The sequence below is a fragment of the Macaca mulatta genome, chromosome 3 (assembly GCF_049350105.2).
Source record: "Macaca mulatta isolate MMU2019108-1 chromosome 3, T2T-MMU8v2.0, whole genome shotgun sequence".
Lineage (NCBI taxonomy): Eukaryota > Metazoa > Chordata > Mammalia > Primates > Cercopithecidae > Macaca > Macaca mulatta.
In genome coordinates, this window is record NC_133408.1 from 173,629,855 (window position 1) to 173,656,427 (window position 26,573).

The following is a 26,573-nucleotide window of genomic DNA, read 5'->3' on the forward strand; positions in this document are numbered from 1 at the left end:
ATAAGAGAAAGGATAGTATAGGAGGAATCTCAGAATATGGAGTACAAAGACTTAATTGTTTGCCCAAATTCTGAGCTGTAGTTTTATATTGGCAATTGAAAATTACTCAGAAATAAAAAAGTTATCTATTTAATATACAGAATATATTTTTAATAATATAGGCAAAAGAACAACAATTATGCTGCTAGGAAAGAAAAACTGTAACTTAAACTAAAAGTATAATTATAGAGAAATTTTAAAGAATTTCTTCTCATACACATTATATAGATCTGAGTCAAATAGGAACAGGTTTTTTTAAAACATAATAAATCTCTCATACTAATGCATTTGGACTTATCACACACCTGGACCTGTGATTAAGATCTTGGCCTCTAATTGGAGAAGCTGTTGGAATCCTGGTGTTTTGCTACCAATCTAGCCTCCATAAGGATGATGTGTTTGTATCTTTCTTTTAGACTGGGAGCCTGCATGGTGGCAAAGCTGCCCTAGCAGAATGGTGTCTGCAATGTACTCTCTAGACCTTTGCCTCTGCCATAGCTTTGATAACTCTAACCTTGCTTCTTCTAGAAGAGGCTAAATTATGCATAATAGTTTTTCTGTGCTCACCCTTAAGAACACAACACATAAACCACTCAAAAATACTTACACAAGGACAGAAAGATAGACTGACAGAAGAAACCATGCATTTATGCGTTCCTGGATTGAACATGTCAAAACGTAACTGACTGTCATTCTAAATTTTCTCTCTCCAGATCTGAAATTAAAACGGCAGAGACAGTTTGCAGGGATTCTGATTGCTTTCGTAATATTGCTTAAGTTTGTAATTGGTGCATTCACTTCTCATCGTACATGTTATATTTTGTATAAAACCTTCATTTCCAGAAACTCGGCACGCTGGGAAGAAACTTAAAGAGCACTGTCAAGGGATCTATGTAGGAAGTGATTCCCAGGAGTTCACCATCTTAGGAACTATTTTGAACAGGAGTAGGAGAGATACTGATTTTGAAAAGCCCAACAAAAAATGCTTTTTCTCACTTCTTATTTGTTCCCTGAGCTTAACTCTTTGTTGTTATTTTAGAAATTTGAAAAACAGTAAACCCACAGAAAAGTTAACAGTGCAGTGAATGCATATGTACCATATACTGACTGAGATTTCCTGACCACTGACATCTTGCTATACTCACTCTATGCTCTCTCCAAATATATACACACACTTCCTTGCCAAGCCGCTCAAAAGTAGGCTACAGACATAATGACCTTTATTCTTGCACTCTTTAGCCTGCATTTGCCAAGAACGAAGACATTCTCTTATGTACCCATATCATTACCGTATGTATTAGTTTTATGTTGCGGCCTTGTAACAAATTACCACTGTTGTCAATAGGCTTGGCCATTTGAGTCTGTCCTGGCCTTTCCCCTGCTCTGTTCTTTGTCACAGGGGAACTGACTTTGCAGGCAGCATTTCCTAGGATCTTGGGGCAGTTATCTCAGGTCTGGGCTCAGCGATAGGAAGTGGCAATGAAAGATTTGGGGAACATGGCTAGGAGAGAGAGAGATGGGCCTGAGTGTGTGTGTGAGTGTGTGTGTGAGTGTGTGTGTGTGTGTAAATGTGATCAGATACAGCACAGGTCTGCAGACCAATCCCTGAAACCATTTGTGATGTTTTGTTCATAATTGCATCAGGTCTGCTGAAAGCGCAGATTTTTTTTTTCTTTTTCGCTTTCCTTTCAGTAGATAACAGAATTCTTTAAAGACTAAATGGAGACAATTTTGAGCATCTTTGGCAAAATTTCCTTAAATGAATTCTTGTCAGATAGACCTTTTTAAAGATTGTAATTGTGTGGTAAAATTAAGTTAAATGGGTTTAACACTCCTGGCAAAATTATCTTAAATGAATTCTTGTCAGAGCTCTTTAAAGATTATAAATAATTGTGTGGTAAAAATTAAACTTCACAGGTTTAACATTCTTCTTTAGTTTCATAGGCTTCTATGTGAGCCTGTTGGCCAACAGATTTGGAAGGCAAGTCTTGAGATGGGATCCGGTACCCAAACACTCATGTTTTGAGTTCTGATTCCCGCTCCTGCTGTGTCGCATCATTTTGAGCAATTGCTGAGTGCCTGTTGCCTCTGAGTTTCTGTTACTTCACCTTCTGAAGACAATGTTAATTTGCTGCCGCTTTCACTCAAAAATACATAGTGTCTTCATTAAATAATGTGTTATCATAATAAGCAGAAGATGAAGGGTATGTAAAGCGGAAATAATACTGTCCAGTTGCCAGGCAGCAGTCATTCTGGCTGTGAGGTCTTCTCCAGGGGACAAGTGACTGTGTCTTCCGCAAGCCTGGAGGCACCAGTCCAGACCAGCTTCAGGCCAGTGGGCCCACTGCCTCCCACCTTGGCACAAGTAACTAATACCCGTGTCCTCCAGTTTTATGTGCTGGGATTCCTGACATGCCCATTTGAAAGTTCTCTCATATGTGGTGAGATGTTCCATTTTTCTCTTCACTAAAGCGTGAACTTGTTTTTCTGGAGAACATATGGACAGTATAGAAAAGCGTGATAAGTTTCTGCAGTTGACATTTTAGCATATAGACATCCAACCTTTTTTTGGTTCATGTATTTATTTATTTTCTTAATATCATACAGTACCTACAGTTGTATAAGTTTATTTTACACAACTGCACATCATAATGAAAAGTAAGCTATACCAGTTTTCCATGTTATCAAGTTTTTTGTATACATAATTCCTAATGAATTCATGGTTTTCCACAGTATAGATAGATCATAATTTAATAAATCAGAGGGTGTGGGAAAAAAATCTGTAGTCAGACAGCTAAAGCCATCCCTTTAAGGTTATTCTAACACATAAAAACCTTCCACCAAGCTCTTTGACACACACAAATCCTCGAAGGAATGATTTTTTGTGTGAAATGGTTATAGCTGTCAATCACTTATTCTCTGTGTCATGGTTTCTGTGCTCTTTTCAGGTTGTTAGGGGGTGATTATGGATTCCTGTCAAATGAGATGTCTGCTATGTATTCAACATGAGGCAGTTTGTATTTTTCTCAGTCTATTGCTCTTCTGTCTGAGGAGGTTAAGCAAATCTCAGTGAGCCAGAGGGAAATGGGATAGGCATCAAGCCCTGGCAGCACACGGCAAACATGCCCAGGCCCCAAGATCCCCACTCAAGGAGATTAGACTTCTTACATAAACACATTTGTCTTGATTGTCACATTCCACCTAGGGCTATACCTAATATGCATAAAAATAGCTCCAAGCCTGGTTTTCAAAGCCATTTGCCCCCCAACCCCCCCCCCGTTGCTTTTTCACTACCCAGCTCAGAGGCATTTTTTGTGTTACACCTATCACAGATGATTAAGGGGCTCGAAGAGTTGATATATAAGGGCAGATTAAGAAAACTAAATATTTACAACCTGACTGAGTGACAGCCAAGGGAAATACTATAAATGTCTTCTGGGCTCGAATCACGGAGGAGACATTGTTTTGCTTTTCCTAGTAAGTGGATTTTAGAGCTATCCAAATTCAGAGAAAGCTTCCTTGGGATGACATCTCATATGCTAATTAGATAAATGAGTCAGCTAGAAATTGCATTTAGCAGCTACTAACAGAAACTTGAAATAGCAGTGGCTTAAACAAGTAGGGTTTCACTTTTCTCTGCTATGACATGAAGCTCAAAAGCGTTTTTATTGTCTGGGACTGCACTGGTGCCCCATGAGGGCATCAGTGCGCCATTGCCCCACTGTCTTTGGGCTCCATTATGCAGCACTGGCTTCCATACTCTAGGTCACCTGATGTTTGAGAAGAGCTGCTTCAGCCCCAGTTGCCATGGCTTCATTCCAGAAAGAGAGAAGGCAAAAGAGGTCTCTGCTAACTAAGATTGCTTAAGAGAGCTTCCTTGAAGCCCCTCTACTGATTTCAGTTTACATCTCACTGGCCACCGCATCTGCAAGAAGGGCAGGAAAATTTACTGGGGTTTTTTGTTTTGTTTCACCTTAAGTTGGGCACATTGCTGACCCCAACAACATCAGGGTACTTTTACCAAGAACACATGGGATAATGGATACTTGGTAGGCAGCTAATGGCTTCTGTCACAATAATTAACATCTTGAAAATTCTGATGAAAGTCGGGACTGTAAGACGCTGTGGTTGGTATTTGTAAAACTCGCCCTTGATATGTAACATATTTCCTCCTGCTCACTCTCATCTACTTAAATTCATTCATCATCCCACTAAATAAACTAGCCATCTCAACAGACCTGAGAATAATAATAACAACAGTAGTTTTTACCAGGTAAAAACTGTTTGCACTGTGTTATGCACATAAAAGCATCACCTGAATGGTTTGCTTTAAAATTTTCTAAAGTGGTGATGGGGAGGCGTAAATAAGGATAAATGGAATAAGACTTCCATGAGTTGCTAATAGTTGAAGCTGGAAGACAGTTACATGGGGAGTTGTTATACTCTTCTTTCTACTTTTATAATTATTGAAATTTTCCCAATGAAAAGCTTTAAAAGTCACATTTAATCCTCACATTCCTTCATATCAGGTCAGTTCTTTTACCCCTGGATAAGAATGCTTGGAGTTAAGGAGTGTCACACAATAAGCAAGTGGCAGATTCAATATTCAAACCTGGGTTTATCTCGCTTTGAAGTCTGTGTCCCACCCTTGCCACTGAAGGAAAACACTTTTCAGACAAGCAGCCTGGGCATCACCTGGAAATCAGTTAGAAATGCAGAATTCAGGGCCCCACCCCAAGACCTTTTCCACACCCCTTAGATCAGATTGGTGCACACCCACATTCCATGTACTGGGTTCACTGCCCTTCATTGCCTCAACATCAACTGTGGCGTTTCCTTTAGAAAAGATAACCCTCGGCTAAAATAAGGAGGCTAGTCGTGACTCACTATAAACATTTTAGATAACCATTTGATTCACAGCAGTTGTTTCTTTCAACATTGGGCATCTGCTGTAGTGCTGGGTGCTAAACGCCTGTGGGTCAATTAAGCATCTTTCTGACTAGGTGTCAACCATTTTTATTAATCACTGCATGCTCGAAACTTAATTTGACTTGTTCTAGTTAAATTAAGCCCTTGCTTCTTCTCACTTAAGGTGTGTTAGATTTTAAAAGCCTTGGGTCTTACAGAAAACTCTCCAGGTGCCTATTTCAACCTCCTCCAGCATCAGCTTTGCTTACCCACCTGTGTGTAACTTTCTTGATTTTTTCCCCTAACATTCTGTCTTTTTTTTTTTTTTTTTTTTTTTTTTTTTTTTTTTTTTTTTGGAGACAGAATCTCATGCTCTGTTGGTCAGGCTGAAGTGCAGTGGCACGATCTCAGCTCACTGCAACCTCTGCCTCCCGGGTTCAAGCAATTCTCCTGCCTCAGCCTCCCGAGTAGCTGGGACTACAGGTGCACGCCGGCACAGCTGGCTAATTTTTTGCATTTTAGTGGAGATGGGGTTTCACTGTTGTTGCCCAGGCTGGTCTCGAACTCCTGAGCTCTGGTAATCCGCCTGCCCTGGCCTCCCAAAGTGCTAGGATTACAGACATGAGCCACTGTGCCCAGCCCTCAGTCATCTTTTCTAATTTTAGCCCTTTTCATTTTTAAAAGGAAAGAGAGCTGTGGAAATTAGGCAGCCTGAGTCCCAGCTTTGCCACTCATGTGTCATGTAGGCAGAACAGTTAACTGTCGGAGCCTCCAGTTCTTCATCTCTGCAGTGGCTGAGCTCTGTGATCTCAGGCCCCTTCCAGCTTCATCCTTTGTAACCCCTATAACTTGATTTTTCAACCCCTCCCTGACCCTGCAAAACGTTTTGAAGACATCGGGCTCTGCTTGCAACCCACTCGATTATATTTTTCCAGGCAGTAAAAGGATCCCAGCATTGATTTTTTTTTTAATTGGTTTCTCTTTCCAAATGCTAAATGCCTTAATACTTATACTTTATGTGTGTTGGATCCTTTTTAGAACAACTTAGTAAATGAATAAATGAAGCCTGTCATCCATCTCAGTTGTAACCTACTCTTTTAAAGAGGCTGGGTCTTTGCTTTTGAATATTATTCAATATTTTCTAGGTGTCAGATTAACTTGGTGGTTTTATTTTCACTACAATAAACTTTAAACCATGTACATATTTAACACCCTAAGCTGTTTGCCAACTTCTATAGCATGAGAAGAGACAAGGAAAACACCTACAGGAGAGCAGTATAGACGCCATCCCCAGGAACCATCACCCCAGGCCCATGCTCGTCCCTGTTGAAGGCACAATCATTGGAGTCACTTACTTCTTCTTCTAAGAACTTTTTCCCCTACCAGAATCATGTTAAGCCGGCATGTGATAGTTGTCTCACAAAGTGAAACCTAGGGAAAAGAGCACGCTGTAAAATAGTGATCATGTCAGTCCTTGTGCTAGGTGTGCCTAAAACAGTGTTGCCCGGTCCTACCTTTCCCATGCTGTGTATATGAAGTGTGTTTCCAATTTGCTTTTCAGGGCAGCTTTTGGCAAGGAGTCTGAAGTTCTTATTGGAAACCTGGGTGATAAATTAATCCCTCCACAAGACATCCTTCGAGACGTCAGTGACCTCAAAGCCTTGGCCAACATGCATGAAAGCCTGGAATGGTTGGCAAGTCGAACAAAGTCAGCTTTCTCCAATCTTTCTACATCCCAGAGTAAGTATCTAGTAGGAAGCTGTTGTGGGGACAGTTGAGGAACTAGACTGAATGCGTTCATTGAAAGATGAGAGTATACACTGGTCCCCATGTCGGGGCGCATCTCAAGTTGTCAGAAGATCCTGGTTAGAATTCTGCTTGTGTTGCACCTCTCGTACTTTGTGATAATGGGAAAGGAACTAATCTTGGTTTCCCTGTGTGGAATGTGGGAAGCCAAGAAAGGCCCATGTTAACACAGCTTGATATTAACATAGCCTTAGAAACATCAGTTCATCTAGGATTGAGCCACTATGTCTCAAGAACAGAAAGCAATACCTTTTTTCCTCCTTACAGCAACTTCTCAAGGGCAGAAACTGTCTCAGAGCTCAGGGCTGTGTGCACGGCTGACATTCTCATTTTACTTGGCGTAAAGCTAATTTTTTTATTGGAGTCATAGAAGTGATTAAGGTGCTAGAAAATAGAGTCAATGAAGACAACAATTATTCTGGAAAAAAAGATGGCTAAGAGATAGCAATTACAGATTTCAAGGAAATTAAGGAACAGAACATGAAATTAGGGGGAACCTCTTTTTCTGTCAAGGACCAATGACTTAGAGAAAAATGATTTGAAAAAAATGATTTGAAAACTTTAGGGCACATAAACTTTAATAGCTATACAATTGTACTTAAAGCATTACTTCAGGAGTATGTATAACACAATTAAAATAGAGACAAAGAAAACATGACATGAAGAAGGCATAAAGGAAAAGGCAGATTTATTATTTATTTATTGAGACAGTCTCACTCTGTTGCCCAGGCTGGAGTGCAGTGGCACAATCTCAGCTCACAGCAACATCTGCCTTCTGGGTTCAAGCGATTCTCATGCTTCAGCTTCCTGAGTAGCTGGGATTACAAGTGTGCACCACCACACCTGGCTTTGTGTTTTTAGTAGAGATGGGGTTTCGCCATGTCGGCCAGGCTGGTCTCAAACTCCTGGGCTCAAGCGATCCACCTGCCTTGGCCTCCCAAAGTGCTGGGATTACAAGTATGTAATCCCACCACATCCAGCCCAAAAGGCAGATTTAGATGCATGAATGGAGAGATAGAAACAGGATAGAAAAAGCAAAAAAACAACAGGAAGGAGAAGGAAGCAAAATCACCTCTGAATTTAATATTCGGGCTATTAGACAATGATTAGAAAGAAAACATTATTTGCACTGTGCACAGCAGAGTGAGTTTTTTTTTAATCACCGTCATTTGAGAAGGTATTATTACTTGATTAGCCTTGTTTCCAGCCTAGAGATAGAAAGGTGTGGATTAAATTCACAGGGTGAATTATTCCCTTATCCTCTCAGAGTCTAAGGAGCCCCTTAAGTGCTCACTGCTTGTATGGCCTCATGCTGATTCTCTGCCTATCCCAAGGGCCAATGCAGGGTGGGAAGAAGGCACTGAATCTGTGGGCTTTGGAGGGAGATCATAGAATCTTCACTAGAAATCTTCTTAAAATATTACTGTATATTTATACTTTTATTCTTATGTCTTTTATTGAAAATGCTACTTATTTTTGAGTCAGTCTTGCTGTATTACCCAGGCTAGTCTTGAACTTCTGGCCTTAGGTGATCCTCCCATCTCAGCCTCCCAAGTAGCTGGGACTACAAGCATGCATCACCATGCCCAACTCTAAAAGACTGCTTTTTATCTGATGACAAAATTATACAAGTTTATTCTCAGAAATCTATAAGAATAGAAAATGTGTCTAGCAATTAAGGATAGTTTGGGCACACTATTACTTTTGACCAGATTCTACATACGGATGTATCCTTAAAGGCCCCTTTAAGTTTATAATCCCATAGTATCAGGCAGTTCTATTACAAGCAGCAGTTTAAATTATCCATTTTATCTGCCAAACCCACTCTGCTCCCTTCTCCCCTCTAGAAAAAGTCAGAAAGAACTAATTTTTCTTTGCTAGTTGCAAAATGAACAGCTCTAAAAAAAAGGGGCCACTTGCCTCTTTTCCTGGTTTTCTTTGACTTGGAAATACAGAGCTGCTTAGGTAGTTTATTTAGTAGTGTTTGGAAGGAGTGCTGTCATTTAGTATGTCATTAGCGTCTAATATTTAATGCTACAATCTCTTGTTTCTAATGACACAGCATTCTTGATTTCTATTCTGCCCATTCTAAAAGGGCTTCACAAAGCAAGATAGTATATAACCTCTGTAGCAAGCCACTGAGTGATTCACACAGGCTAACCTGGCATCAACTGTTTTCAAAAGGAGAAAGATGCATTCTGAGTTATGCTTAACTTTGTAATTGCACAATTTAGCTGTTGTGTTCATGTCACTGAAAGTACCCCGTAAAGTTGATGTCTAATTCGTGCCTATAATCATCTCTGTTATTCTGACAAAGATCTCATCTACCACGCCTGTTAATCCTTTGCCTTATGTTCTCAGTTCCATTTTATAACATAAGTTGTACCCTCTCAGTTCCTTCCAAGGTGATTATTCCACCCAGTGAGTGATTTAAGTAACTGTCAGCATTTTGAGGATCAGTGCAAAACCCAAGTGAACTATAATCACTACTTATGGTGTATTTGCTAAAACAAAGCATCAAGCAAGCCTGGTTTATCCTGCTAACAGCAAGCCTGGCTCACCCCCCCTTACGTGCTCTTTGAATTCCCAGGAGAGATGCCCATTGATGTTTATAATTTGAACAAAACGGGGGATTCTCTGATAATGGCTTACTTTGATTGCCCTATGTCAGTGTGACTCTAGAAAGGGAACAAGGGGACAGCTTTTTATTTTTTATTTTTTTGAAAAGTGAACCAAATGATTACTGCAACAAAAGTGTTTCCAAGTCTGGAGACTAGAGAACTTGAGGAAAATGCTCAGCAGGATGGGAAGAAATCAAGATAAGAAGATGTTCGGTTTATTTCTTGTTCCACATTCTGTTAACTATTTGGTATGGTAAAGGCCATGTTTTATTAAGCTTAAGAAGCTATTACTGTGATAGGGTGGAAAAAGTTTGCAGAAAATTATTTTCTTTCTTTTTTTTTGAGATGGATTCATGCAGTGGTGCGATCTCCACTCACTGCAAGCTCTGCCTCCCGGGTTCAAGCGATTCTCCTGCCTCAGCCTCCCGAGTAGCTGGGATTACAGGCGTGTGCCACCACACCCAGCTAATTTTTTGTATTTTTAATAGAGGCGGGGTTTCACTATGTTAGCCAGGCTGGTCTCGAACTCCTGACCTCGTGATCCGCCAACCTCAGCCTCCCAAAGTGCTGGGATTACAGGCATGAGCCACCGCCCCTGGCCAAAAATTATTTTCATAGTAGAGTATCTCTTCAGATAGGACAGTAGGATTCTCATCCATCTGAACATTTCATGTCAGGTATTACATTTTGAAGAAAGTAGAGAAAAAAAATTCCACATTTTAATGGCGGAGCATGGCTGGCTATACATTGTTCAGCAGGTTAAAACCGATTATTTTTTTTCTAAGGTAATATTTTCATTTCTTTTCGTATTTGCCTAAATGTTTCTCTAACTCCTTTAGACATAAAAGGGTCTCCTGGTTGTATCTAACTCCTGACCACACCAGGTACAACTCTTGTATTTGCCCTACCACACAGTCCACAGTTCCCTGTTCCATCTTCTCTGGTATTCTCCCCTCAGTCTTTCCAACACTGGTTCTACTTAAGATTCTTTCAGTTGAAAGTCACAGACTTAACTGAAGGAAAAAGAATGCATTGACTCATACAACTGGTAAATCAAAGGACTTTAAGAGTGGCTGGATCCAGAGGTTCTCCAAATATTGTCAGGTCCCAGGCATGCTTATACACCTGCTCTCTCTCTCTCTCTCTTTTTCCCCCACAACCCACCCCAGTCTCAGCCTCCCATCCCTACCCCTAGAAGACCCTTACATTCAGGACCTGCTTTAACAGATGTGCTTTCAGTGCAAGGAAGGTGAGCAGGAGCACATTTAGCTTTCAGCATTCAGGATGTAAGTTTCTACTTATTTTCCTGCATCAATCACAATTTCTACCTTGTAATAAAGGCACAAATAATGCTGGCTTTTTGTAATGCCTGCTGTTTGTAAGATCCCTAAATAAAGACTCCGAAATTGTTATCATTAAGAAAATTCTCAGAACAAAATATGACCTACATAAAAATTGTTAGACTATTTTTCAGTTTAACATTAGTGATTTTCTTTTGCATCTTATCCTTTTGTTTTAAAGATAGATTGTTTTTAAAAATAGACTACACAGAATTTGAAGGAGGCTCAAGGGCTTATTTTGTCTCCATGGCTTCCTTAGGGAGGCCCTTCTCTCTATCTTGAATTCTGTAAAAATCTCTGGGATTAGAGATTCTACAACCTCCTTGATTATATATTCTGCTCCTTACCAGCTAGGAAGTCATTTTTTTTTTTTTTTAAGTGAAACCCCTGTGCTTCAGTCTAAACCTCATTCTTCTTTTATACTCTCTTCAGAAATTAAATAATGACTATTAACGACTATTTTCTCTATAAAATATTGTAATGCTTCCAAAAACATTTCCGTGGCCTTGTACTTCCCTATCACTGGATTTTAAAGATTTTTGGGCCTGTGACAATTCCAGTCTGTGAGTCAAGGACACCCAAATCTAGTAGGATCAGGAACCCCGATCAGGCGCAAGTTCAGTCTCTTGGACGATGATTTGGCTGTTGGCTTTTGTGAATGTGGGGCTTAGGGTAGGATCTTTGACACCAGGCTTACCCACTCCAGCTCTCTGAGTTCCCGTTGCCGAAGTTCTTGCTAAGCCCACATACATGAATAATAAGAGTAAGAAAAACCATGCCCTAGTCGTTTTCAGTCTGAGCAACCACAAAGTTAAACATTCTTCTAATTTTTCGGGCAAATAAATCTCATAATTTTGGTTGCCAGAATTGGTTTGTGAATTGCAGTATTAGTTATACAATTATTTTTATACTTCTTTCTTAAAAGTAAATTATTGTTAGGCATCTTACAAATCATCTGGTCTAACTCAGTCATTTTGCACATGAGGAAATTAAGGTCTCAGAGTGGTTATATCACCTGTCTGTGCCAAACTGAGATGGAGCAGGTCTTCAGATTCCCAGTTTAATTTTCTTTCTACTACGTCAGTTAGAGCCACTAATGGGACCTTTCATGCCATATTCCTATTAAACCACTCCAGCAGTGTGGACATATTTTATTTTAATGGAAGCACTTTAATGCTTACAAGTAACTTGTGATCATTTCTGATCATTTTCTTGTGCCTAAACAGAATTTCTGCACCTAAATACGTGGAATTATTGTACAAACCCCTCTTAAATTTCATCTTAGTTGCAATAAAACATTTCTCTAATTTGCCACTCTCTATTTTTGTTTTGCACGTGTTTTCTAAGTTAGAAACTCCATCTGTCTTGTTATCATGCCATGTAATATATTCTAGATATTGCTTTGTCCTACACAGTAGCCACTAGCCTTGTGTGGCTATTTAAATTTAAATTAATTAAAATTAAAAATGTAGTTCCTCTGTCATACTAGCCACGTCTCAAATGCTCAGTGGCTGTTATATTGGACAGTGTAGGTATAGAACATTTTCATCATCACAGAAAGTTCTGTTGGCTAATGCTGTAGATCATCACTGAGGTCATTGATAAAGGTTAAAAATAATTCCAGTCCATATACTTAGGCTTTGAAAGATACTTGAAATGCCTACCTAGTTCTATCAAAACATGGTGAACTACTTTAATTGTCCAGCCTCAGATCACATGTACTCTCCTGATGAAGGTTGATGTTTTTGGCTCTGCATTATCAAAATTTCTCCTGTTGATGTTAACTAATGCTAAAAGGGAAAAGGTTTCATGATCAAATAGACTGGGAAAATATTAAAGTACATTAAATATAATTCAATACCAGAAAACCTCTAAAATATTTACTGTATTAACCAGATAATTACAGCAGTGGAATGTTTCTTAAACTTACTTTTCAGTGGAATTCTTTTCTCCCAGCATATCTCACAGGGCTTTTTGTCCATGAAACAACTTCCAGGTGACACTGCCCGATGCTATATTTATATAATTTGTTTAGAATATTTTATTTCTCCCAGCACCATCAGGCTCAGGGCAGATGTTCCACTGTTGCGGGAACTTAATTTCATATTATTGGCAAATTTGCATACTATCAGATGACTTATTTTGCAGTTTGGTTATTTGATTATTTGATTCATTTAGTGATTTTTAGAAATGTTCAAGTCAACCAATATAAAATAACCATGGTTTCCCTTTCCACCTGTTTCAGGCTTGGCTACTGCTATACTGACCCTTTTCCAGTCATGGTGCTTTTCTCACAGTTCTCAAAGATTCTAGCTACAGTTTTATAACACACCCCAATTTATGGAATAATGTCAATATATCCATTGTGGGGCTCCTGGGATCAATTTATGGTAAAAATTTTGTTGTAAAATATTTTTAGATTAAGTTGCAAAGATATTGCAGATAATCTCTTTATCTCTCTCATCCAGTTTTCCCCATTGTTAATATATGAGTATGATACATATGTTGCAACTAATGAATCAATATTGATATTTTATTATTAATGAAAGTCTGTAGTTAGTTCAGATTTTCTTAGTTTTTCCCTGATCTTCTTTTTCTGTTCTAGGATCTCATCCAGGATGTATCACATATACACCGTAGTTTCCCATATCACAGTTACCACATATATCACATAATGATGTCTCCTTAGGCTCATTTACACTGTGACAGTTTCCTAGACTTTCCTTGTTTTTTATGACCTCGAGAGTTTATAGGAATTCTGGTTGGGTATTTGTAGAATCTTCTTCAATTTGGCTACATCTGGTGTCTTTTCCTCATTAGACTGGGCTTGTGGGTTTTCAAAAGGAAAACTGCAGAGACGAGGTACCATTCTCATGAAATCACATCAAGGGTGCATATCATCAATGTAACTTATTACTGATGATGTCTGGGATTGGTTTTGTGCCTCCAATTTGTGTAGTCCTCTCTTGACAGTTCCTTCTGAATTTTGGATTGATTCTCCACTTCCCTACTACAAATTGCTTATCTTTCTAGCGGCTATTTTTTTTAACATGATAGAAGCATCTTATTATAAGCCCAATGTTTGAATGAGTTGAATACTTGCTAAGAAAAATGGTTGTCTACCTTAAACAATTATGCAGTTGATATGAATTATAATCTTGTGGGTCTGAAAGACTCTGTGGGAGGAACTGTTTTTTAATACCCTGAGCCACTTGACTAAGGCCTGTAGCTACTTTTTGGTTGCTACATGTGCTAAATATCCCTTAGTAAATATATACAACCATATTAATTTCCAACAAAACCATGCTGACATTGAAAGAGTTTAACTAAATTTCTGCACTAAAAATAAAGTCTTATTTTAATCCATTGTAATTAAACTGTAATGTGCAATGTTGACTCAAAACCCATTCACAAGTGGAACTCACTTCCTGAGAAGTCCTTTTAGAGTAGGATACCTCATACTGAGCTGCACATCAGTTACAATCAGTTAGAGAGCTTTAAAAATACTGATGCAGAGATTTTGATGTAATTGTTCCTAGGTATGACATGGGCAACAACAGGCTACACCCCAGACCAATCAAATCAGAGGCAGAGAACCCATGTTGTAAAGGAGTGGTTTTCAGCCTCGTCTCGTTAGAAATGCCTGTGCTTTTTAACATATCCCCAGGCAATTTTAACAAACAGCCAAGGTTGAGAACCACCAATTTAGAGCCCCTAAAAATTGATTCTCCAATTTCTGTCACTCTCTATATTTGGGAAATGCTTTGTAATTATTTTGCCAGTTCTTCTATCCTCTGAAGCTTGAGATTAACGTGATTTCCCATTTTACAGACAAGAACAGTATGCATGGAGATACTGTACTTTGTGTCCATGCCAGAGTCGGGACCACAGCCTTGCTTAGCAGTTGTTAGCTAAACTGTCACCAAAATCTGATTAAAAACAAAAATGTTCCTCTTATACTTTTCAAGCCAGCTACATGAGAAGGGCATAAGGAATCTGTGTCTCTCAACACAAAAGACTGCAATTGCCAAACCAATGGAATGAATGTAGATATGTCATTGAAATTATATCATTGAAAATAAATGGAAAAGGCCTAGGTGTCAGTCCACCCCCATCCCCCAAGTGCACAGTTGTACAATATTCCAGCATGTTTTTATGCATTCCCTATGGTGACTTAATATTTTCTATGAGATGGAATGTGAATTTTCTCATGCTAGAGCTCACTATCATGGACTCTTTGTGCCTTAATAGTAAATGAAAAATAAAATGCAAATCCCCCAGCTGTTTGTTTTTCTGCCCTGGCACAAATGAGAATAAGAATTTCCCTACGCAAGATCTCATGGGAATCTGTCATGTTTCAGGTTTGCGTTTGTCAAACCATTAAGCCAGAGTTTTCCTTGTCATAATTTCATCTGATTCTTTTTAATTAGAACTCTATGCATGGTAATTCCTCTCCCGCCTCAGTATTTACAAGTTTCAAATATTTGTTGACTGTTATCAGACAGCTCCTCCTCAGCCCACCGTACATGTTTAGTTTCTCTAATCACCTTTCTGTGGTTAGACTTTCCACGCCCTTCATCGTTTTTCAGTCTTAGTAATTGTCATTTTCCTAAGCTGACTCTCATATCGTGGCTTCATTTCTGTTGTTCTTCTTTTATTGATGATACCTTCCAAATTCATTGCCATTGGTTGATTTCATGATGATGCTATTGACTAAGAAAATTAATTTACCACTGGTATTGTATTTTGTTCATGAGCTTCCCACCCCCTGCCTGACTCTAAATATATTTTGACCTTATCTAATTAACATTACTTGTACTTCTGTATGAGCCTTTCTCCCTTTTAAAAATAATGTCCAAATATATTTCCATGTTGTGCTCAATGTCTCAACTAATCTTTTGTAGGAACAAAAGCACTAACTGATAATTGTATGATGATCCGGTTTTGTTCATTTTCAGTCTTAATTGTACTCTGTTTATATTTACAAACTCATTGAAACTTATCATAATGAAGAAAGAAGTGTGTGGAAAGCCCCTGTGCTTAGCGTGTTCACCTGATTCTTCTTAGCCCTCTTCTGAAACCCACATTGTTACTAGGAATGGAGATGCTGCTTATTCTTTTATTTTCTAAGGAATACCATCTAGACCTCTCTGTCTCCTTCTGTTTATCATGCAAGCTTCAGACTGACCTCAGTGGGGTTCCCCGTGTTTCTTGGTTTTGAACACATTTTAAATTGCTGATACACAAGGGTTACCCCCTTTGTGAAACATCTCTACTGTCTTGTTTTCCCTCTCCTGTGATTGAGTGTCTTGAATGTCTTCCCTCTGCTCCCCAATCATGGTGACTTTTGACTCTCCTCACAATTCATGAAATTCTCCTTTTAATTCATAGAATCTTTGTCATTCTTCTCCCTTAGTCTAGGAGACATAGAGCACATATTTGACTTTGAAGTCTGACACACTTAAGGACAAATCAGGCAAGTTAGTATATAACCGGAGAAACTAGCCTGTCTGACCTAAATCGGTCTTCTCACCTGTTAAATCGAAATAATGATGCATACTCATTGGAGTGCTCCAACTATTAAATGATCTGATGAACTCGAAGTTCTCAGCAGTATCTGATACACAGTGGGGCTCACTATGGGGTTTCTGGGCTTCCTACGTAAATCTTATCCCTGGAGCTCTCATTCGCTGTTCTGGGTCTTCCCCTTCCTCCTGCCCCTTCAGGCTTCTTTTTTCTCTCAAGTTGTATGGTTGCTTTCAAAACTGTTACTATGTATGCTCCTAAATCATTTCTAGTAAATCATGGCTGTCACTCACCAGAGCTCCCAAAGTGTTTCTGAGGTCATGGAAGTGTGTCTGAGAATGGGCCTGCATCTGAGGGCCTACAAGTGCTCATCTGAGAAGCCAGGGTTGAATTTGAAAAAGGCACCTTTTGTTCTTCAAAACTGTGAAAACAAGGCTCAGCTATATTGAAAAACATGCCAAATCCAACCACAATTCCCTTCTGTCAATCAGCTGGTCGTTAGTAGAGTTCACTGTCCTGTGCGGATTAGAAAGCAGTACCCCACCTCCCTCCGTAAGGAGGTGATTATCAACTGTGGAGCTACAGAAGGCTCGTGCTGTGGGCGTTTCAATGTAATTATGGAGTTCTAAGTACTTGCCCATAAAAAATGATGTGGCTGTTTCTTTGGAAATGCCAACATTTGTATCCATAAGGGAAATATTTTATTAAAATATGATAATATCATGGATGCTTAAGTTTGGTGGCTGGGAGCTGCCAGCTGAATGATTGTATCTTCAAGCAAAACTATAAAATGGAAACAACCAGAAGAAACATAAATGACAAAAATCTCTGGGAAAGAGGAGAGACAGAAGGAGTTAGAAAGCAAGAGAAGGCTCTAAAATGGCATGCTGAAATTGCAGAGCCAGACAGAGAAGATGGTGGAAATGCAGAGTCACCAGAGCCTGAGCCGACACCCCGCACAGCAGAGAGGAGGAGCGGCTGCTGCAGCACAGTGACTTGAACAAGACATCTGAGGGGACTGATTTGGTTGCCAAGCAGAACCATGCGTTCCAATGAGGAGCAGTGGAAGATTGTACCTGAAGGCACTGATTGTGCTATTCAATCTGGCCTCTTATCTAGAAAAACCCTTAGACACTTGGGTGCTTTAAAACCTGAGATAAGCCCAGGAACCAGTGTGAAATCATGACTTAATGAACTCCTCACCAGAGAGTGTGTCTTTCCATTCTTCACCCTTGAAACTAAGTTTAGGTCTCCTACAAAATGCAGTGGGTGAGGGGAGACAAATCCTGACAGGGAAATCAGAAAGAAGATGGAGGGCTGGCCAAAGTGACATAGAAGAATTCTCCATTACTTCATGGGATTGAATTTAGAAAAATGTTCTAAATGTGAACTGGACGTGCTGTTTTTTCAAACAGCTGCCTTATTAATCAATAGTGCATAAAGACTTTTTCCAGACTGCCCAGGAAAATGTAGCAAAGGGGCAGGATGTGCGAATCGTATGCGTGCAACGGCCCCAAAGGATACTACGGTAATGATAATGGATTCAACTTTCAGATTACGTTTCAGACTTTCAGGGACCTTTATAACCACTCATTCTTAATCTCTTATCCCTCCGTCAAGCTGTAGTTGACAAACCAGCCTTTATATTCTCAGTTTTACAAGGCATGATCATGAAATGCACAAGTTTGGCAGTTGCCCAAGGTCAAAATCAGTCAGTGACAAAAATCTAGACCACATCTGTCTGTTCTCAGAGTGCAGACCAGAGTGTCTGGAAAAACAATATAATCACCTATGATGAGTTATGAGTGACAGAGCTACAAGCACACCAAACCAGTGTGCCTTTGTTTCCCCACGGAGGCAATGCTGTTGTTCAGCCATCTCCCAAAGCTACAGCAGCAAGGCGAGTGCAATGCTGTGTGCCTTGTATAAATGGTATTGAATAAAACGTTTAGTATAAATGGGTATTGAATAATACACTTTAAAAGAAGGAGTGGGGAAAAGTGAGCTTGACATTATTTTAGTCTCTTTCAGAAGCTGAGATGTAAAAGCTGTACCTCCTGCCCCCAAAGGACCTATTTTGGAACCAAATTTGGTAGTCATGCATTCAGGGAGAGGTTGTCTTATTATCTTAAATTCAATACTGTGATTTATATTAAATATTGTAAATTATACAATAAAAGATTTCCTTCTTCATATGGGTACGGAGGTAGATCACGTATAGGTCTCTAAGGCACAGTGTTCCTTATTAATAGCAGTTAATTCTGTGTACTAACATCTTTGAGCTCTGGTTGTTGAATCCTAGGTGGATTTGACTAGAGTTCTTAACCAACATCTTAATCCAATTTTTATGAAAGGAAGAGTAATGAGGACTTTTCTGTAAGACTGATGAAAAACCTAAGTAAGTGTCTTTATAGAAGCCAAGAATATCTGATCAGATTCTTCAGGGAAGCAAAAATCCTGTAAATGTCAGAAAGATGTTACATGCTGGAAAACCCCTTTGGTCAAATTCATCTAAAGAAGGTACTATTTGTAGGTGACTTTTCAGCAAGTCTGTCAAAAGCTTCTTGCTACAGATAAAAATTCAATAACCTTTCACTGTGGATGTGCCACAATTATCACTAATTTAAAAACAGTCCCTCTAATAGAGTATTTTATCATACCGGACAGTCTCTGCATTGTTCATTATTTAGTGTTTGCTAAGCTGATGGCACTTCCACCACACTTTTCTTATCTCTACTTCTTCAGAATTGGATTTTATATTTCCAAACCAGCCAGATATGACAAGTCATTTTCGTGTCTCTTGTCTTTTAAGAAACGCAAACCTGATTTCTTTTTTTTTTTTTTTTTTTTTTAACAATCACCACTTAAAAGATTAAATTTATTGGAAATGTCTGTATTAACTAGCATTGGGATGTGCAGTAAGGCCTGTTGCATTTTAATTGCGACTGGGGTCTTCCCTTCTTTTTTATTCTTTTTATTTTCTAATACATGTGTATTCTCTATCTCTTTGGATTCCCCCATTCTGCTAAAACACACAGTGTATGGCAAAGATGAGGTATTATGAAGCCTGATGTAGTTAGAAGACAAGGCGAGGAGAGTATTATCAGAATTATTATATTATAGAACCTCCAAAAGGTGGTGATAAACGATATAAGTAGATCTTTCAGTAAATATAGACTGTCTTTATATGAGAAACTTCCTGAAAGGAAAATGATAAAGTCATTAGCCTGACACCCAAGGGATACATGCCACTTCAAACAACATCTTTCTATGTATAGCTCATTATTGAAATTTTTAACTCTTTTAAGCCTGAAAAAATTCTACTCCCTGTGGTTCTAAAAGGATTGGAAAAGATCTGTATACTTTACCCAAGCTTTGGACCCCAATAAGACAGCCACACATCTTCTGTCACTGGGAACTCTCTCCTTAGGCCTCAGGGCCTGCTTCTCTGTCCAAGAGAGTCTCTCCCAATTTTCAGGGACATATAGAACTTCATTCAAGAAGTTTGATGATAAGATTTTGACCTTTTATGGGTACAGTCTTTCAATAGTGATACCAGAATGCTGAAAAAGATCGTGTTAGAAAATCTCACCAAAATATTCATTTTAAGATTTATGGATTATTGTTGTAAGCATGAAACAGAAACACCATTGTAGTCTGTCTTCATACATTAATAATAAGGGCTGCCCTTTAGGATTGGCTTTACGATGAAAAATGTTTGCTCAAACTTTACCCAGAGACAGGAGATGCCGGTCACGTCTGCTTCTAAAAGAGGGACTGTGACTAAAAATCCACCATCGTATTACTTGTTTAATGGTACCACAAGTCCAATTAACGCATTTGTTCAAGCCAACAGCCTTTTAGCTTTTCACAGAAATCTTGGAAGTGTGCTAGAGAAACACCCCCACAAAAGAGTTTTGCATATGCTGCTGTATCTGCCTCTCTCCAGGAAGCAGAGCATGGGTCACTGACAGACAGATGGCTGCCACAAGCACCACCAGCGGCCGGAAACCCCTCCCACCAGCTCCCATTCCCACAAAACAAATGGGAAGGGGTGCTTTTCTTGAATGCTGTGCCTGGACTTTCTCTCCCTTGACCCAGCCCTACCCATGGAATACCGAGGCCACCTCAACATCTGTTACACTCCTGCCTTAATTCTAGTCCTCAGCATCAGCGTAACTCAATAGAAGAGTATGGGCTTGTCCTTGGACAAGGTACTTGACATTGCTGATGGTGTCATTTGCATTATAAATCCCTCATAGGTTGTTTGGAGGATCGGCTCAACTAATGTATACACAACACCTGGTACAATGCCTACAAACAATGATCACATGATAAATAGTAGTTTCTTCTGCTTCCTCTTTCTTAAACTCTTTTCCTCATTCTTATTCTTCCCGAGAATATTTTATTTCTGTCTTTCTCATTTAGCTACCAGTATTTGCCAAAAGTGGTACTCATCGTGAAATGCCCAAGTCCGCCCTCTGTTTATTTCCCCCTGCTCCTGTCCTTCCTATTGATAACTGGGTTATTCTGCCCATTCTGCTTGATAGTTTCATTTCATCTCAAAAGATCTTTGCTGTATTGCAGTTGAAATTAGATTTTGAGCTCTTAACAGCCTTCCAAAATCCATGTGGCCTTGGAACATAGGCATAGGGTAAGGTCGTATTTATTCAGGGCCACAATGAGTGAAACTTAAGGTTAAACCTCGAGCTCTCATTAAATTACTTCCTCTGTGAACTTGTATGTCAGCATATCAAGAAATAGGCAATGAAGAAGCTGCTGAATTGGCCGGGCGCAGTGGCTCACGCCTGAATCCTACCACTTTGGGAGGCCGAGGAGGGTGGATCACCTGAGGCCAGGAGTTACTAGCCTGGCCAACATGGTGAAGCCCTATCTCTACTAAAAATACAAAAATTAGCCAAGCGTGGTGGCAGGCACCTGTAATCTCAGCTACTCAGGAGGCTGAGGCAGGAGAATTGCTGGAACCCAGGAGGCAGAGGTTGCAGTGAGCCAAGATCGTAACTTTGCACTCCAGCGCAAGCCTACAACAGCAAGACTCTGTCTCAGAAAAATAAAAAAGAAAGAAAGAAAGAAACTGCTGAATTGTGACTTCAGTAAAAACTATTACAAAAATGGCAGACCAGCTAATTTCAGAGCCCACAGTAGCTCTGGGACTCAGGCCTTTTAACATCAACGGAATGATTCTGTCTGTGTTGAAGTGGGCTTTGGAATAGCTCTAGTTAAGATCTATCCAAGCTTCAGCTGGGCCTCTTCCACAGGGGTGACAATAATCTGGTTAGCTGCTTACGCCTCTCTGCTGCCTAATAACACACTTACAGGAGTTCTGGGAGTCTCAGTTCTGCTAGGATCTTAGGAGTGTTAGCTAGGAAGGGAAATTTGTGTTCTTTTTTATTATCATTTCAGCCATTTTCAAATGTCCAGTTTGGTGGCATTCAGTACATTCACATTATTGAGTAACCATCACCATCATCCATCTGCAGAACTTTTCTCATCTTCCCAAACTAAAACTCCATATTCGTGAAACAATAATCCCTCATTTCTCCTTCCCTCCAGCCCTTAGCAACCTGCATTCTACTTCCCATCTCTATGAATATAACTACCCTAGGTGGCCCATATAAGTGGAATCATATAATATTTGTCCTTTTGTGACTGACTTGTTTTGTTTAGCATGATGTCTTTAAGGTCCATCCATGTTGAAACACGTGTTAGCATTCCCTTCTTTTTTGAAAGCTGCAGATACTCTATTGAATGACTGTACCACACTTCATTTCTCCATTCATCCATCAATGGATGCTTAGGGTGCTTCCACCTTTTGCCTATTGTGAGTAATGCTGCTGTAACATGGGAGGACAAATATCTGTTTGAGTCCTGGTTTTCAGATCGTTTGGGTATATACCCAGAAGTGAAATTGTGGAAATTAGTCATTTGAGATTAGATGTACTTCACATGTTTTTCTACTTCTTCTCAACTCTCTGATTGTTTATATATGTGACGTCTTCTGAAGGAAAGTTCAGTATGTTTCTCAGATATGATAATAATATATAGGTCAGGCATGGTGGCTCACGCCTGTAATACCAGCACTTTGGGAAGCCAAGGTGGGTGGATCACTTGAGGTCAAGAGTTTGCCGCCTTCAAATCAATCATTACTTCTTACCACCTCTTGAAATAGAAAATAAAAAATTTGGCCAGGCAGTGGCCAGGCACAGTGGCTCATGCCTGTAATCTCAGCACTTTGGGAGACTGAGGTGGGAAGATCTCTTGAGCCCAGGAGTTTGAGACCATACTAGGCAAGACAGGGAGACCTCATCTCTACAAAAAAAAAAATAATAATTAGCCAGGTGTGGCCCCATTTCTACAAAAAAAATTTTTTTTTAGTTAGCTGGGCATGGTCATGTACACATGTGGTCCCAGCTGCTAGGGAGGCTAAGGTGGGAGGACCACTTGAGCCTGGGATGTCAAGGCTGCAGTGAGGTGTGATTGCACCACTGCCCTCCAGTCCGGCAACAGAGAAAGACCCTGTCTCAAAAAGGAAAAGAAAAGAAAAAAATTTAAAAGCCCTAGAGAGTATCCTCCTTTCACTCCTAGAGAATTCAACATTGACAATGGAAATTTAAGCTTACTGGCTTGTTCTCTAGATCAGCTGTTTACAATGTTGGCTATATGCCCCCCAAGAATTGTGTAAAACAATACATTGAAGCATGGGAAGGAAACATGAGACTATTTATGTATACTTTTTAAAAGTAAAACAGTCAGAAACGATGCAAGTTTTACTAATATTTAACATAAGAGATGACATGATAGCCCTCATTTGAGCCATATGTGAAGTACTATACGGAAGGAGTCCTGCAGGAACCCCAAGGATTCCTCAGTAGAGAGAGGCTCACTTTGGCATCTTCGGCCATTTTTTAAAATTTTCATCATTTTGTAATATGTTCCAGGTGAAGTAAATTTATGGATTACGTTTTCTAGTTTTTACTAAACTCACCTTCCCCAAATAGATAAGTGACTTCAAAGGAAAACTTTGGATTGACACTATAAGCAAAACTGAACGATGAAGAAATGGCAGAGCTGGCATTGTCATTGTTCCTGGTGGGGATCTTCATCAGTCACATTATAATTATCTAAGCAGTAATAATCTAATCAGATGACTGGAAACTGGCAAAAGAACTTGTCAAGGATATTATTTGGAATACGGATTTACATCTACAATTATTAACATGAACCTTGCTCTAAGTGTATGTGTGCCTTGAAATACTAGCTATTACATGTTGAAGCTGTAATCATTAGGAAGACATTTAAGAATATCTTGTTTCATCTTTAGCTTACTTCTTATTGATTTCTTTTCTGGTTATATTTTTAAACTTATATAATGTATTAGTACCAGTATATATAAATAACTAAATATACATTTACTATTAATCTGGACAGAAATATTTTTCACTGTTGGAATATATAATCAAAGAGGTTTGGAGATCATTGTGTTACGGGATCCTTGGGGTGTCCCTTCACCAGGCGGAAGCCTCTGTGGCCACTGGTGCCTTTGAGTTTTGCTCAGGACCACTGGCCTCACTTGACCTGGCAGGCTGTGCTCAGCTTGGCTTGCGCTACCGGCCTGGATCCCACGCCTGCCAAGAGCAAGCAGAGCAGCAAGCGGGGTGTGAGCAAGTGACCATGAGCTGCAGCCACTGCTCACAGCCAGATACACTGACTACAGTGGGATGGGCAACTCCAGGTCCCAGCATGGGCGCCAACTGCCTGCGAGGCTGCAGCTGGACCAGGCATACCACAGGCAGCTTCCACAGCTAGCACCAGGGAGCACGGTGGCACACGGAAGCTTGGAGATGCCAGGAACTGCAGAGCCCCAAAGAGGGTGTCAGAACCCTGGCTTGGGGAGCTCCTACATCTGGGCTCCCCAAGGGGCTGCAGCTCTTCTCTCCTTCTTGTTGCTTGCAACTTGGTGAGCAAGGGGAGTGTCTCAGCCCTATTTATGTTATGCCTCTTTTTTTTTTGAGTGTCGCCCAGGCTGGAGTGCAGTGGCGCGATCTTGGCTCACTGCAAGCTCCGCCTCCTGGGTTTACACCATTCTGCTGCCTCAGCCTCCCGTGTAGCTGGGACTACAGGTGCCCGCCACCGCACCCGGCTAATTTTTTGTGTTTTTAGTAGAGACGGGGTTTCACTGTGTTAGCCAGGATGGTCTTGATCTCCTGACCTCGTGATCTGCCTGTCTCGGCCTCCCAAAGTGCTGGGATTACAGGCGTGAGCCACCGCACCCAGCTTATGCCTCTTTTAACCTTGCCATTCAGCGGGTCCTGATTTCTTGTCCTGCATCCAGGAAGAATGAGTTACATGTTCAAGTATTGGGTGAGCAGAGTGAAGAGGAGCTTTACTGAGCAACAAAACAGCTCAGTGGAGACAGGCGGTGGGTAACTCCTTTGTGTAGCAAAGGCATCCCAATGAGTGTTCAGCTCTCAGCATAGAGGAGACCCTGGGGTGGGTAGCTCCTCTCTGCAGCTGGTTGTCCTGTCAAGTGTTCAGCTCTCGGCAGAGAGGAGACCCTGGAGTGGGTAGCTCCTCTCTGCAGGCAAGTCATCCTGTTGATTGCTTAAGTCTGGCTGAGTCTGGGGCTTTTCTGGGCTTCAGAGGGGAGGAAGTGTGTGTTGATTGGTCCATGGGTGGGCCTGGAAAAAGCAACATAAGGTCCCATTCTTGTCCATGGGACTGGCAGCCTGGCCCCCAGGCTTCAGACCTTCCCTTGCTTAAAGGTGGGGCTTCACTGGAAACCTGGCCTTGTCAGGAGGCCTGTCTGCCTCCTGCTGCTGTTCATGGTACCCAGGCTGTTCATGCCAAGGGGCACCTACAGGCCTGCACCAAGCTGCCCTCGGCACCCCATCAGCCCCCCTCCTGACAAGCCAGCACCCAAAGGCAAGAAGGGGCTGGCATATCAGCACTGCCCTGAGTGCATGCATACATGACCAGGTTGCAACAGTGCCCAGGCTTAGCCTCAACTTTGCTCTGAGATCAGAGTGGGCACTGGGAGCAGGGAGAAGCCAGGCAGTGACAGTAGGCACTTCTGAGCCTTCAGGGGCAGTTGAGGGGCTTCCCAGGTCCCTGAGTCCAGAGATGCCCAGGTCTGCAGCTCCAGTTTGGGTGGCAGCAGCTGCCCCTGGGAGGGCAGGGCTCCTGCCTGCTTCTGGCCCCCAAGACCACAGGGAGGCCTGGGTCTGCAGCTGTGGCTGGGGGCCATCAATTGCTTTAGATACTGTTGTCTCCAAATGAAGTTGTTATGGGACCACAGGGACAGTAGTACCATTGCTTTTTGTGTTCTTTTTTTTTTCTTCTTTGTTTTGTTTTTAGATGAACACTGTGAATTGTAGCTGATAATATGACATAATTAGGACTTTAGCAGTCTCCAGATTCTTTCCATAGAACTTAAAGTAAGTAGCAAAAGATACAGGTGGCTCAAATAGGATGGGATTTTCTGACAGACAAGCAGACTAACAACAGTTCTTCCTCCATGGAAGCTTTTTGTCTGTTTTAATCATTGCAAAGTGAAGCGTATCATGGCCGATCGCTGGAGTGTACAGAAACTTGGCCTTTCCGTTATCTGTACCTGGTATTTAGAACAAACCAGCCCAGATACTTCTCGCAATTCAGTGAGTTGACTGAGCAACTTTTCTAGCCAGAGCTCCTCAAGTAGCTGTGCTCAGCTGGCAGCTAAGTCAGGGCTGCATCATGTGGGAAAACTGGGGGCCTCTCTCCATGTGGTCCTCTAGTCTGGGCTGCTTCAATGCACACAGGTCTCAGGGGAGCTCCAAGAAGGCAAAGACTGAAGCTGGAATAGCTAAGGCCCAGATTCTGAAAGTCACATAACAGAACTTCAGCCATATCCTGTCAGTCAGTGTAAGCTATAAAGCCAATCGAGATTTCAGAGGTGAGGAAAAGACTCTACTTCTTAATGGGAAAAGCTGCAAAGAATTGTGATCATACTTATTCCACCGCACTGGTGAATTATGAAGAAACAATACTGAAAAAGATATTTATAATTAATCACTTTGGCCTGTACAGAGAGCATGTTTTCTATGCATTTCCTTATAAAAAGTGTATTTTCCAAGTGATAATACAGTTGATTTTTTTTCTTTTTTTTTTTTCTTTTTTTTTTCTTTTTTGTCAATGGGAGGACTATATAGAGAGGCTAAAATGTGCAATTGAAATGATGCATCTTTTCAGTGTTCCTCAATGGCATACTCAAAATGATCTTTATATTCGTGGCTTAAAATTAACTAAATTAAGTTTTCAATGCAAGTGTTCCCTA

General features: G+C 40.6%; 1 protein-coding gene across 3 annotated transcripts in view; it reads left to right on the top strand.

Moving 5' to 3' along the window:
- Positions 1–26,573, top strand: part of EXOC4 (exocyst complex component 4) — an 815,224-nt gene that overhangs the window by 678,464 nt on the left and 110,187 nt on the right. For all 3 annotated transcript variants that reach the window (XM_015134944.3, XM_015134942.3, XM_077997361.1), the window contains one exon: positions 6,509–6,687. In XM_015134944.3, coding sequence (XP_014990430.1) covers positions 6,509–6,687 — 179 coding nt within the window. The remainder of the gene's footprint in view (positions 1–6,508; positions 6,688–26,573) is intronic.